General features: G+C 26.8%; 3 protein-coding genes across 10 annotated transcripts in view; 2 read left to right on the top strand and 1 right to left on the bottom strand.

The window, feature by feature from the left end:
* The window catches only part of Obsc (Obscurin), a 68,493-nt gene extending 60,444 nt beyond the window's left edge, over nt 1-8,049 (top strand). For all 8 annotated transcript variants that reach the window (XM_089222818.1, XM_089222819.1, XM_015516160.2 and 5 more), the window contains 8 exons: nt 1,018-1,179; nt 1,254-1,434; nt 1,504-1,671; nt 2,211-2,331; nt 5,639-5,819; nt 5,936-6,161; nt 6,324-6,429; nt 7,759-8,049. In XM_089222818.1, the coding sequence (XP_089078944.1) occupies nt 1,018-1,179; nt 1,254-1,434; nt 1,504-1,671; nt 2,211-2,331; nt 5,639-5,819; nt 5,936-6,161; nt 6,324-6,429; nt 7,759-7,896 (1,283 nt within the window). In that variant the 3' untranslated portion in view covers nt 7,897-8,049. The remainder of the gene's footprint in view (nt 1-1,017; nt 1,180-1,253; nt 1,435-1,503; nt 1,672-2,210; nt 2,332-5,638; nt 5,820-5,935; nt 6,162-6,323; nt 6,430-7,758) is intronic.
* A 1,020-nt stretch (nt 8,050-9,069) lies between these two features.
* ND-B12 (NADH dehydrogenase [ubiquinone] 1 beta subcomplex subunit 3) lies at nt 9,070-10,453 on the bottom strand. The gene is made up of 3 exons (XM_015516145.2): nt 10,294-10,453; nt 10,106-10,235; nt 9,070-9,532 (listed from the first exon to the last, which is right to left on the bottom strand). Exons 2-3 carry the CDS (start codon nt 10,231-10,233, stop codon nt 9,334-9,336), a joined length of 327 nt encoding a protein of 108 aa, XP_015371631.1. The 5' UTR covers nt 10,234-10,235; nt 10,294-10,453; the 3' UTR covers nt 9,070-9,333.
* Nucleotides 10,454-10,586: 133 nt separating this feature from the next.
* On the top strand, nt 10,587-12,960 carry pck (Claudin superfamily protein pickel). The gene is made up of 6 exons (XM_015516143.2): nt 10,587-10,890; nt 11,769-11,835; nt 11,893-12,068; nt 12,164-12,325; nt 12,409-12,563; nt 12,634-12,960. The coding sequence occupies exons 1-6, from the start codon at nt 10,854-10,856 to the stop codon at nt 12,724-12,726; spliced, it is 690 nt and encodes a 229-aa protein (XP_015371629.1). The 5' UTR covers nt 10,587-10,853; the 3' UTR covers nt 12,727-12,960.
* Nucleotides 12,961-13,242: the final 282 nt, after the last annotated feature.

Genomic DNA, 13,242 nt, shown 5'->3' with positions numbered 1-13,242 from the left:
CAAGTTATTTGTGTATAGGTACATTCTTTTAATAACTAACTACAGATGTACAAGCTTATACAATTAATATACACAAAAATTAAATTTTTAAAATTAGAAAACCCATAATGTATCTACATAATGATTCACCGAGTATACTCATTTTCCTGTCTTTCTTCAATAATCCACTTACAAAAATCTGATTTTTTGGTCGATCCCAAATAGTTGGGAGAGAAGGCGGAGGAAAAGAAGATTTAAAATCTGATTTTTGTAATTTTTTAAATAAGTAACTTAAAAACCATATTTTCAATTTTTTTGGATATATTGTGCCTCTTAAGGAATTTTGTTTGGGGATATTAACTTCTGTTTCAAATGAGAATCTCCCTTTTCAACCGTAAATTATTCAGTGGACAATTTTTCTGAAAATGTAATATATTAGAATCAAAAATCATATGAGTATTGTTTGAGTTATTTAACTATGTATTATAAAGATAAAAGTTTAATGGTAATATTATAATGTATATATAATATATTGGGCTATGGTGATTTCAAAATTTTAGTCATTAATATTTTTCTATCAACACGAATAACTTGTAATAATGGCCTAAGTATAAAAAATACTAATAAATTTCAATATTTTGTTGATTTTATTTTAACTATTATAGAGACTTATTTACTTTGTAAAAACATTTTAATAACTAAGAAACTACTCATTTTGAATTTTGAGTTAGGTACATTAAATTAAATTGTCCACAGGTTAACTAAATTTACAGTAAAAAAGAGGGAGGGTTCTCATTTTAAAAACAGAAGTTTGTATCATCACTGGAGAATATCTTTAAGTAGTACAAAAAAAAATTAAGAATTTAAACAAATTATCTTTAAGTATGTTTAAAAATTCCATAAACCAAAATTTGAATAAATAAATTATTATTGGAAAAAATGGTGGTGAGCATGCTTGGTGAACCTCCCCGTATAATAGATCTATGAACTAAACCATTTAAATATATCAATTAATCGTAATATAATTCTTTATTATAGAAGGTGAATGGGAATTGGTGGCTAAAAATATTGATCACGAATTTTGGCTAATGCAAAACCTTCGACCTTACACAAATTATGAATTCAGATTAGCAGCAATGAACCATATTGCTTGGGGTCCAACTGGACCATCTTCACCAATGGTTCGAACACATTTCCCCGGTAAGATTCATCCTTAATTAAAAACTTAATCAAATATAGCTTTAAATTCCTATAAACTTGATGATCAAAAATAGATGCGCAAAAATTGGAAGTTCCATCGGCGATGTTAAATTTACAGATAATAACTGAAAGTGGACGAGAAATAATTGGTGACGAGCCTCGCAATAGTTTAGATTATTCACTTGAGTATAAACCAATAGATTGGGCAGAACAGCCTCCTATAGAAAAATATCGTTTTATTTCTGAAATAGCAAGGTAAGATAGATTTAACCAGTATTTATTATTTGTATATATCCCTATTAATTATATTCATTTCTCAAAAAGAGGGCGATTCTCCGTCATACTGAAAGGAATAAATACATCAAATGATTCAATTGTAGTGGCGAAATTATTGGAGATTACACCCGACACTGAATCACGAGTTACACACGAATTTAATGTTCTTAAATCATTGAAACACGAACGAATAGCATACCTCATTGAGGCTTTTAAGTAAGGAAAATAATAGAATCATTATACTTGTGAATTACTATCTATACAATGTGACAATAATTTGCATAAAATTTTTGTAACGATACACGAATACGTGTAATTAAAATAGAACCTACTAACATTTGTATTACTAATTTAAATTAATAGAACACTATTTAAACATAATTTACTTAACCTAACCTTTATCAACTAAAATACAATTGTATATACATTTGTACCTATTTAAAGAAAAAATATAATAACAAATATTCAAAAATAAAACCAAGTACCAGGTCATGATGAAACATACCTATACATCTATATGTAATTGTATATATCTTTTTAATAACTCATGTGAAATTCAATAAAATTATATAATATGTTTGTACTATTACATTGTGTCATAGTTTGTTAATAAATAATAGTACTGCTATAGTTACCTATATAGATTTGTGGTGCTTACACTTGCATTATTTTGTTGGTTGCTACCTACTACTTACGATTGTTATTTTTTAATATTATTAAATACGAATTCGTTACATTTTTTTATTTAATATTAGGCTAGAAAATGCACCTGTTGCTGTTTTCATTCAAGAAAAATTACAAGGAGCAGATATACTGACTTACTTATCAACAAAAGAACATTATTCGGAACAAACCGTTGCTACGATTGTCACTCAAGTAATAATTTGCATTTCATGTTAGTTAAAAAAAAACTTAAAATAGAGAAAGACAAATAGTATTTTTGGGAATTTTAAATGGGTTTGAAATTTAATTTAAAATATATAACTTAATTATAGTTTACATAATATATTTATGTTTTAAATCATTTTAGATTCTGAGCGAAGCGATGAATGTATTGATTTTAGAATAATGTATGTGTTTTTTTTTAAGTTTTTTTTATGTGTCTGTATACGATAAGTTATTGAAATAGTCCTTGACTTCGATTTTCAACTTCAGTAGATACTAGATTTTCCAGTTGGAAAGTGAATCTAGTTGGTGCCTTGGGTAGGTCAATTTTTGAAATTCTCAGTAGTTTTCAAAATCACCAGGAAAGCAAAAGAAAAAATTAAGGAAAAACGGGAATTTTTACGCAAAATAAATTTTATGAGAAAATTGATATTAGATATTGATGTAACTCTAAAACAAATCACCGTAGACACATGAAATTTTCATTAAATATTTAAACTGGCATTTTATATACTTGATAAAGTTTTCAGAACATTTTATATCTTTTTAAGTTATTTATAGGCATTTGAAATTTTCAATCATCTTTTTATAAATCAAATTTTGTTCGTTGGGTAAAAATTTTCAAAATTTAATACAAGGTTTCTAATATATTGTGATAACCTCACAATGATAGTTAAAAAATACAGTCAACATTTTTTTATTAATAAGCATTGAAAATTCGAATTTTGACAAAATATGTAAAAATCACGAAAAATGAATCTTTTCAAATCTAACCTTTCAAATCTAAGATTTGAAAATTCAATACAAGCTTCTTCATGAGTTTGTTTACTTTTATCAAATAAAAATTTTACCGAAAAGTCAAATTAAATTTTTATGAGCATTTGTATTACAACATTGGGTATTCACTCAATTTCTCTTGTGCCGATATTCTTATATTGTTGTTATTCAAAAACCAATAACTGCAGAAACTTTAAATTTACACCAAATGTTTATTTTATCAATTCCTATACTTGATAACATTTTCAAAAATATTTTAACAATTTTTAAGTTATTAATAGACATTTGAAATTTTCCGTTTTTTTAGTTTTTTATTTTATAAATATCGACAAATTGTATTCATTGGGTCAAAAAACTTGAAAATTGAATACAAGATTTCCTATAAGTTTATATAATAATGGTTAAAAAATATTTAAAATACATAGGCACGTTTTTTTTTATAACCACTTAAAGTTCAAATTTTGATGTAATTGAAAAATTATAAATTCTTTAGTTGTTAAAAATTTATAAAATTTATAACTTTTATAGCGAAGGATTGAAAATTTAAAACAAGGTTCCACGTAAGTAGTTAATTCTGCTGCAAATAATCTAAAAACTATACAAACCCAGCTTTTTATAGGTATTTTAATTTCAAATTTGGATGAAATTACATATTAAATAATCAAGAATGACAATTTTAGTTATATTGTTGTAATTTAGAAATATTATTATTGGGTATTTAAATTTCTAGAGGATTATATTCTTATATTAATATTTAATGCCGTTAATGACTTATATTAATACTTTATAATAAACTAGCCCTCCGTGCTAGTCCTTTATAATAAGTCAGGTACATAATAAATCTGATTTGATTAATTTGGAATTTATTTTAAGGATACCTAAATTTTTTTTGTTTTTGAAATAATAACAATAAAATTAATATATAACATATTCTAGACTGACAAACCGTCTCCACTCACAATCGTTTTTCATATACAATGATATTATATCATTGAATTCAAATTTAATTCCATCTGTTGCAGTAACCCACTTGTAACCTACTATACAGCAAAGCGACATCCACTTACTCACTTTTTATTATTTTAACTGATAATTTAAAACCATGTAAAATATGATATGGACATATTAAATATAGAAATTAAAACTTTTTTGTATTATTTAAGTTTTAAATAAATATGAAAAAACGGACATTTGGGAACCAATTCGGATACACCGAAATAAATTAGCCATTTTTAAAAACAAAAATGTTAAGAGAGCCGGTGCTACACAACTATTTGTTGTCTCCGTCTTACAAGTGCATAACATAGGTTCCAAATTTACGCTAAGCAGATTACGTTTAACTTGATTAGTTTAAAAATTAGAGTGAATCGACTTATTATGAAACTTTAAGTGAAGAACATTATCTGTGTTTTTTTACGATAATTAAATTTTGTAGCAAGTTATGTGTAAATAAAAAGCGTTAATTAAAAATGCTCATAACTCACTTAAAAACTAAGTTATGGTAAAAAACCGCAAATTTTCTATGTTACACAGTTGTAACAATTAGAAATAAAATATGTGTGTAGCGTCCTCTCAAGTTTAAGATTAAAAACAAGAATGAATATTCGATAGTAATAAGTTATTACATTATTCATTCCAGTATTATTACTAATAACTAGGACTGGGATTTTAATGCCCTAAAAAACCCCAAAAAATTACCTAAATTAACTAGAGTAATAAAACGGTGTTTACAACGACAAAACTCGTACTGAACGTCGAATGATATCATCGGACGTCGATTTTACCGACTTAAGATTATTTAACAGGAAATACGGATAGTGTTTACTCAAACCTTGTCCAATAATATAATACGAATTTATTACGAGTACCTACCTACTTATAATCTCACATATTTATATAAAAACCATGTTGGTGTAAAAATCTTAAAATAAAATTTCAAATTCATACTTGGTTTCCAAAAACTCAAAAAATGCTCCAATAGACAATAACTCTAAAATGCCCTAAAAAATTAAGAAAATGACCTAAAAACTAAAAACTCCTAAACAATGCAAAATAAACTTTCTTATTCTCATTCATAAGTACATAAAACAAATTTGTGACCAGACGAGCATCGCACAGTAAGCTTTGGAAAACAATGCTAAGTGCATCGAAATCCCAGCCCTACTAATAACAGAGAATATATGAAATAATTTCATATATTCTGTGGTAATAATGCATTTATATTCACATTATGGACAGCGACATTGACAACTCGATTGCAAAATAAAACATTCTAAAATTAAAATTTAATTGAAGTTAAGATTTTTGGGGCTTCTAATTTTTGGAGTGCTTTTATCGGCGGGGACCCCCTATTATATTATTACTTCAATATAATACTGCAGGCAGGCATTAACATAACTCTGAATACATTTTAACCAGTTTAGGTAGGTTATTTTTAGACACTAACTAAACCCGACCTGACTATATATAAGTAAAGTAGTAATTTACACTTTGTTTATAATTTATACGTTTCATGTCGTAGGTATTAGATGGATTGCAATACTTACACTGGCGAGGCTATGCCCATTTGGATTTGCAACCGGACAATATAGTGATGGCTTCCGTGCGGACCATACAGGTCAAACTGATCGACTTCGGATGCGCGCAGAAAGTCAGTAAGCTAGGAGCCGTTGTAGGAGCAAACAGCGTCTTGGAGTTCACAGGTATTTTATATCGAATTCCGCCATCGATTGGTGATCACTATTCACTTATTTAGTCAGTAACCATTGTATTTTTTTCTTACCGTTTCGTTTGTCTACTAATTTCTTGACGTATGCAGCGCCGGAGATTTTGTGCGATGAACCTGCGTACCCATACTCCGATATTTGGTCACTCGGAGTGATCGCATACACGTTGCTATCTGGCATGTCTCCGTTCAGAGGATCTAACGATACGGAAACTAGGCAAAACATCACATTCGTCCGATATAGATTTGAATATCTGTACAAGGACTTATCGCAAGAAGCCACTAGATTCTTAATGTTATTATTTAAAAGAACACCAACGTAAGTAGTACATTCTATTATATAATTGATAGGTAAAAAAAAAAAAAAAGAGTTCAATAATATATATATATTTTATTTTGCAGACAATAGTTGCAAATCTAGTCATTATCCTCGAAGTTTAATTGCTATCTTTGACTTTAATCAATTGTTTTTATATTTTAGTAAACGACCATCAGCGGAAGAATGCCATGAACATAGATGGCTTTTACCTACAGAATATATGATTAAGAAAAGAGAAAAAACCATGTTTAATTCTTATAAATTACAGGTAAACATTCTAAGTTATAACTTTTAAATAGGTGGGTAAGTACTGTATAGTCAATGTATAATATTGGTTATGTGTCTACTCAGTACTCACATAGGTACATAGTTATACCGTTCATTATAACATTGATGAATGTCTATTAATTACGTTATAGATACCTTCACATTCAATTTAGTTACCAACCTAATAAATATAAGAATTCATTATAATTTTCACAAATAATTATTATAGATACAATTTTTTCAAAATATTTTACTTTAGATTCTGAGCAAAGCAGTGGTACAATTATATGTATTGATATCACAATATTGTGTACCAATGTTTTATTTTTATTTCTATAAAAATTGAAGAATAACGATTTCAGTTATTTTGTTACACTTCAAAAATATTATAATACATTCTAACTAACAGACGATCTCCACTCAGAATCGTTTTTCATATACAAATATAGAATGATATTTACAATTTAATTAAAATTACACATTCCATTACAGTGACCCACATGATTCCTAACAGTCCTAACATATAGCAAAATGGTACTCAAATGCTTACCGTCTTATATTTGTAATTGGATATCAAAATGCGGTAGTAAATAAATAATACAATTTTTTAGCTAAATCGGTTAATTGTAACAACAGTCAGAAATTCTAATAAGGAGTGTGATTTACACGAGCTTGGTAAATTAACAAAAATTCTTATGAACCTAAATAACTGTATAATATCAGTACTATAGGTATAATACTTAATGAAACAAATTCTTAAGTTAAAGCTTCAATTATTTTATGTAAAATAAATTTAGAATCCGTTGAAGCGAAATTGAACTAAAATATTTTTTGAAAGCTATGTATATCAAAGGTAAATTGAGTATAGGTAGGTATTTGGCATTTTGCCATTTTGACACTTACTAATTATTACCTATATTTTGGGTTTGTTAGTACTTTAAAATTTGTCATAGATCAACATTATTTACGTAAACTTTTCCAAAATAATCCCATATACAAAGTAAATATTCACATTAGTCATTTAACTTAATTAAATCTTAGAACAATCATTTGGACTAAGTATGATAAGATGAGGTGCTCATTGAATATACTGTTCTTGCTAAAAAAAATAAATATTGACTTTGTCTAAACTTTATCAATGTGATGCAATATGCCAATACTGAATAGTATATAAGTCGTAAGTAAATTATGACTATTCTATGAGACACTAATATTGACACCTACAAAGTTCAGTATATCTAAGCACAGTGATGATTTGTTTATGATATGTATCAAAATAATATTATTGAATTACTTTGTTACCTACTTAATTGATGAATATTTGATTTAGCATTTTGCCAAAGAGTATCATGAAAACAGGACCAAATTGGGAACTTCGTCTCAAAAATTGTTGGGAGCCTTAGGAACGAGGCAAATTGGACTTGGTCGATCAAATAGCGTAGTTGATGAACTGCTTATCTTCAAATAAATGTAGCAGAAACGACTTCACCAATTTAATATAAAGTTAATTTTAAATCTGTTATTATATCAGAAACATTACAATGTTATTATGTTATATTATATTATTATCAATGTAATTGTACATGTTTTATTGATTAAATTATTGTTAATTTAAAATAAATAGGCTTAGAGTTACTTATTTCTCGAGTATCAGTGCATGCCATCAATGTACAGTATCAATATATAATTCAAACATGTAATAAATACCTAAATCAAACATATTATTTTTAAATATAACAATCTTTAATTTCTAGTGGACTTTTACCTTTGGGTAAAAATATCCCTGGTGAAATTTTACAGGGGTAATATTTAGCTGACCCCATATTAAATTAATTAATGGGTCGATACATTACATACATTTCGACTACAAAGTAATAACTTATTACAGTATCGTTCCAACTGGCAACCATTAGCAGTAGTTTTATACTGTTTGGTATTTAATATTTAAAAATATATTTATTAGTAATATACTAATATCGTTAATTAATGTTCATGAGCCCAGGCCTTGCGGCCTATATATTGACCCGGCCCGCAGTTCAATGGCACACTAGCACACCTGGCCAGTCCGCTCCAGCTCTGCATTCTCATAATCACAGTACCTATGTGACTTATTTTATTTTCTGTTATATTATACCATGAATTAATGATTTTTATTGATCCAATAAATTGATTTTTTTTACTTATCATGAAATACAAAAATTTAGAAATTATAATTGTTGTAAGAGAATTTGGTGTATTTCTATTATTCGATTTAATAAATATTTTTAGCCGAAATAAGTGATAAACACAAACTTTTTCAGTAAAAAAGGGAGAGATATATGGTAATTATTAATTCAAAACAATTTTTTTTTATTATTATTATTTGTACTTAATAAAATAAAATCTGATTACTACAACAGTTTCCATTGAAATTTGTATATATACTTTGATGTATATGGGTTTTCTTTAACATCCAAATTAACCACAATTAACGCCAGTAAACATATTATATTATAATCAGATTCTTTAACCAAAAAACACTTAATTTTCTTTCAACACCCAAAGCCTAATTAAATGATTAAATCATCTAAACTTTTTAGTAGGAACATAGGAGAAAAAATCATATAGATTTCTAACATTTTAGTACAGTAAAAGAGAATAATGCTATTACTTTTTTTTCTATATTACAACCATTTTTCAAACAATTTACTTATGATACAAAGTGTATGTGTTTCACAAATAATTCATTACTTGACAGTTAAATTTATCTTTGTATTTCATAAAATATATTTTTAAATGATGTTTTTGCAATATAAACAAATTATACTAAAACTAAAAATTATAGCACAGGATCTTTATGTATATTAATTATTATTCCTCTAGACATGTCATTGAAGCCCATTGGTTTTCGTACTATTATCTTAAATTATACACTGGATGATGGAAAGTAAGGCTTTCTATGATGATGAACCGCTGGATAAAAATGTTCATAGGTTTTCTCTACAGCAATAATAGAGGCTGCTAATCCAAAGGCAATTGTAAGACCACGTTTACCACGGAACCAACATTTGAAATATTGTGTATAACGACTACCATGATTTGGAGGATATCTCCAAACTTCATTCCTATAGTTCAAACATAATAACATAAATTATATAATATACAACTCTTAGTACTAGCTAAGTATTTAGCTAATGAAATATTTAGTTAACTATGTCAATAATATTTTAATATAATTTATTAATCATCTATATTATGCATAAACGTGCTCTGGACAAACTGGTCAAGTCTGGACTCAACTACCTACACAAAAATATGTTAAGTATATTGATTATTATTAGTTATTACTTTCTGCATAAAGAAATGAAAAAAATCAAGAACTTATTTTTTTTTACCTACATATAATAGGTATCAGCTTTAAATTTATAAGTACGACAAAGTTATGTTGATATTATTTTATTTTTTTTTAAATTAACGAGCAACATCCAAGAATTGGTACACTATAATGTAAATTATCTCAGGCTTGACCAGAAATTAGAGTTAACAAATATGCCTATACGGCTAAACCTATACTATACAAATTGCGAGTACGCTATAAAGAAATAGTAGCTATATCATATCAGTATTAAAATAATTAGGTATGTGCTTTTGTACATTGAAAACTACTATAAATTACTATACATTTTAAGTAACTTTACCTCAACCACGGATCTTTAAGACCTTCGGTAGCTAGAATATTCTTCACCTTCACAAGTTCCGGTACATTATCAACTTTATATATTCTGTAATCTGGTATTTTGATTTCATGTTCGTGATGACCACCCATCGCTTTAAGTATTAATTTTGATTATTATATTGTAAAAAAAATAAGTAAAGAAATACTTACTCCTTTAAATGTACCAGGATCTAAATTAATTTTATTAACTAAAAATATCAAATATCACCCGCGATTACGCAAAAAAACAAACCACGAAGGATATTGGATAACTTAAAAATATTTATGAAATAATAGTTCATTTGATAATAGAAACAGCTGATATTTTTCAAGGAATCGAGTAATATCATAGAACAGTAATTTAAAACAGTAAACACAGAACCAAGGTAGATAAACATAATAATATATCCACCACGGTTTGTTTAATAACATAACTGACTTTGTATAGGACGTAGTATAAGCAGAATTGTTATCTAAGGCGTGAACGCTTGAATCAACGCTCTCAGTCGTAAATACTTAATACCATACCAATAAATATCAAATAATTAATAATTTCAAATTCATTTTACTATTTTAGTTTTTAATAACAACCTTCCTTTATTTTATTAATTTCAATTTATAATTTTATTTTTAAATACATGTTCTAAATTGTAAGTTATAACTTATCATATTCAACATCGTATGCTATTAGTTATTCAAGTATTACAGAACAGTAATTGCCACTAATTACGATGAGTTCTGACAAAATTGACTATCCAAAAGCATCTAGTAAGCATTACATTATATCAATATCGTATTACTGTAATCGTATCTGTTCATTTTACTATTATTTTATACAAAATTTAATTTAATCATTTTTTTTTAATATAATAATAATATTGTTTAACACCATAGTACCATACACTTTGTATTATAATTATTTATAAAGGCTTTCGGACCAGTGAATCACCTTATTATGAGTAAACATGTTCATTTTGTCCTGAGACTGGTTCCATTTTATTTTTGGTCAGTTCTTTCATTTTGAATAAAGAAATAGGAGAAAATTCAAGGTGAATCTCTTCCTACTAATTTTTCTTTGAATATCCGGAAACCTTTTTACTTTATTCTTCATGAATACTGCAAATAGTGCTAATTGATCTTTACAAAATTCCACTCTCTTGGTTATCACGAGTATTTCTTTGTATTAATTGTATGTATGGTTGTCACCTACTTTAAAGTAACATATTCAAATTTGTCCCATGCCAATATTAGATTTATTTTTAATATGTTCTGTATCAAAAAACCATTGATTTTTACAAACTGCATAATAATATCTCAATTTCTTCTTTTATTTTTTGATTCTACGTAAAATTGATTCTTGTATATTACTATCTAAAATTGTTATTATTATAATCCTTCTAATTTTCAATATCTTAACTTTTGCATATCCAAACTAGGTGCAGTCGCAGTTAGTTTGGGTAATCGAGGTTCTACTGTATAATTTTATCATATTAAAGCCTTTTAGGATATTAAAGCATTACTTAGTGAATGTAATACAATTAAAAACATTAAACAATTTTTATAAAATATGTGAATATATTATCTATGACTATTTTTTTAAGCTGAAAATTAGATAATTTATAACTGTACATTTTATCCTATTCTAGAATTAATTACTGATGCTGGTGTCATCATTTACATTGGAGGATTTCTCTTAATCATTGCATTTATAAGGTACTTACAAACATTTTTCACATCACTTATTAAAATATAATGAATTAATATTTTTAGCCCTTATTGGTTGGAATCATATGACGAAGCTTTCATAAATTTTAAGCACATGGGCTTATGGACATACTGTTTTGATCACTTTCGATACCCTCATTATCAATTTGAAAAACTATTTGATGGCTGCAATACAGTATTCAGTGAAGAATATTATGTTATTCGAGAATGGTTATTGCCAGGTTAGTAATAATTGATTATAAATTACAATGCATTTGTTTACATTTTTTTAGTAGGTAGTTAAAATATTCATGGCTTATGATGTTTATTTTTAAAGGTTGGCTATTGTTTTTGGAACTTTGCATGACTTTAGCAGTATTGTTATCACTTGGAACATTAGCAATAATTGCTGCTGTTATAACAAGATATCCACAACGTCTTGTACTTAAATATGAGTATATATTATCAGCTGCATGTTTCTTAGCGGCTGCAACTACTAGTTTGTGAAAAATATATTATTATTTGACATTTGTCATACCTTTTGACACATGATTTTATAAAATATAAATTCATTTTTTCCAGGTGTATTGATATTGCTTACTGTATGCCTCTTTCCATACAACTGTTGGACACGTGATTGGCTGATGTATCCTATTTACAACCATTTATCGTGGTCATTTTATACTGCTATTGTATCAGGTTTTGTGCATGCATATGGAACATGGTATTTGTATAAGGTTTGTTGAATATTTATTTATTTATTTATTTATTGAATCATTATAAATAAAGGTATATTATTATTTTCAGGACGCACGAATTGCTTATGAACAAAGAAGAGAGAGCAAAAATTTAGTCATGCAAATGTATCCTCCTCATGAACGTAATTTCTATGATCAATAACACTAATAAACATTTACATAATTAAGATATTTTAAATAAAAGACAAATCCGTCCATTAGAAGTATAAAAATCTGTCCATTAGTTTTAAATATTTAATTTTTTATTTAATAAATTATTTAATTATCTACAATTGTTTTGATTATTATTATTTTTATTTTATCAAGAGAATGTTGTAACCAAATTTATTATTTCGGTATAAATAAAGAGTATCATTTTATTTTATGTTCAAAATAATCCGTTTTATTCTGTTATTTTTAATATAATAAGCTTACTAATTTAATGGCAAAAATATCAATGGCTTTCAACCGTTTAAATTTGCTATTTAATATATTCTACTGGTCACAAAAACTTGTGCACAGCCGCGTTGATAATAAAATACTATGGCAAAATTGAAGAGTGAAAACCGTTTCGCCACTAAGGTGAAGAATCACATTCTTATTGTGAGATGAGTATATATTTTAACATGGAGACTACACAAACAGTTGCAATGTTTAATCAAAAAAATTAATTTTAATT

The sequence above is a fragment of the Diuraphis noxia genome, unplaced genomic scaffold (genome assembly GCF_037042655.1).
Source record: "Diuraphis noxia isolate RWA-SAM2 unplaced genomic scaffold, SU_Dnox_SAM2 contig0003, whole genome shotgun sequence".
In the NCBI taxonomy this organism is placed as follows: domain Eukaryota; kingdom Metazoa; phylum Arthropoda; class Insecta; order Hemiptera; family Aphididae; genus Diuraphis; species Diuraphis noxia.
The sequence above is the reverse complement of the archived record's forward strand: the minus strand, read 5'-3'. Positions and strand labels throughout refer to the sequence as shown.

What these genes read in the sequence shown, in the direction of transcription:
- ND-B12 (XM_015516145.2), bottom strand. Translation starts at nt 10,233, where the DNA reads ATGGGTGGTCATCACGAACATGAAATCAAAATACCAGATTACAGAATA. An exon ending in CTTAAAGATCCGTGGTTGAG is followed by an intron (nt 9,533 to 10,105) that starts GTAAAGTTACTT and finishes TTTGAACTATAG; the next exon opens with GAATGAAGTTTGGAGATATC.
- pck (XM_015516143.2), top strand. Translation starts at nt 10,854, where the DNA reads ATGAGTTCTGACAAAATTGACTATCCAAAAGCATCTA. An exon ending in TCGAGAATGGTTATTGCCAG is followed by an intron (nt 12,069 to 12,163) that starts GTTAGTAATAAT and finishes TTATTTTTAAAG; the next exon opens with GTTGGCTATTGTTTTTGGAA. An exon ending in CTTAGCGGCTGCAACTACTA is followed by an intron (nt 12,326 to 12,408) that starts GTTTGTGAAAAA and finishes CATTTTTTCCAG; the next exon opens with GTGTATTGATATTGCTTACT.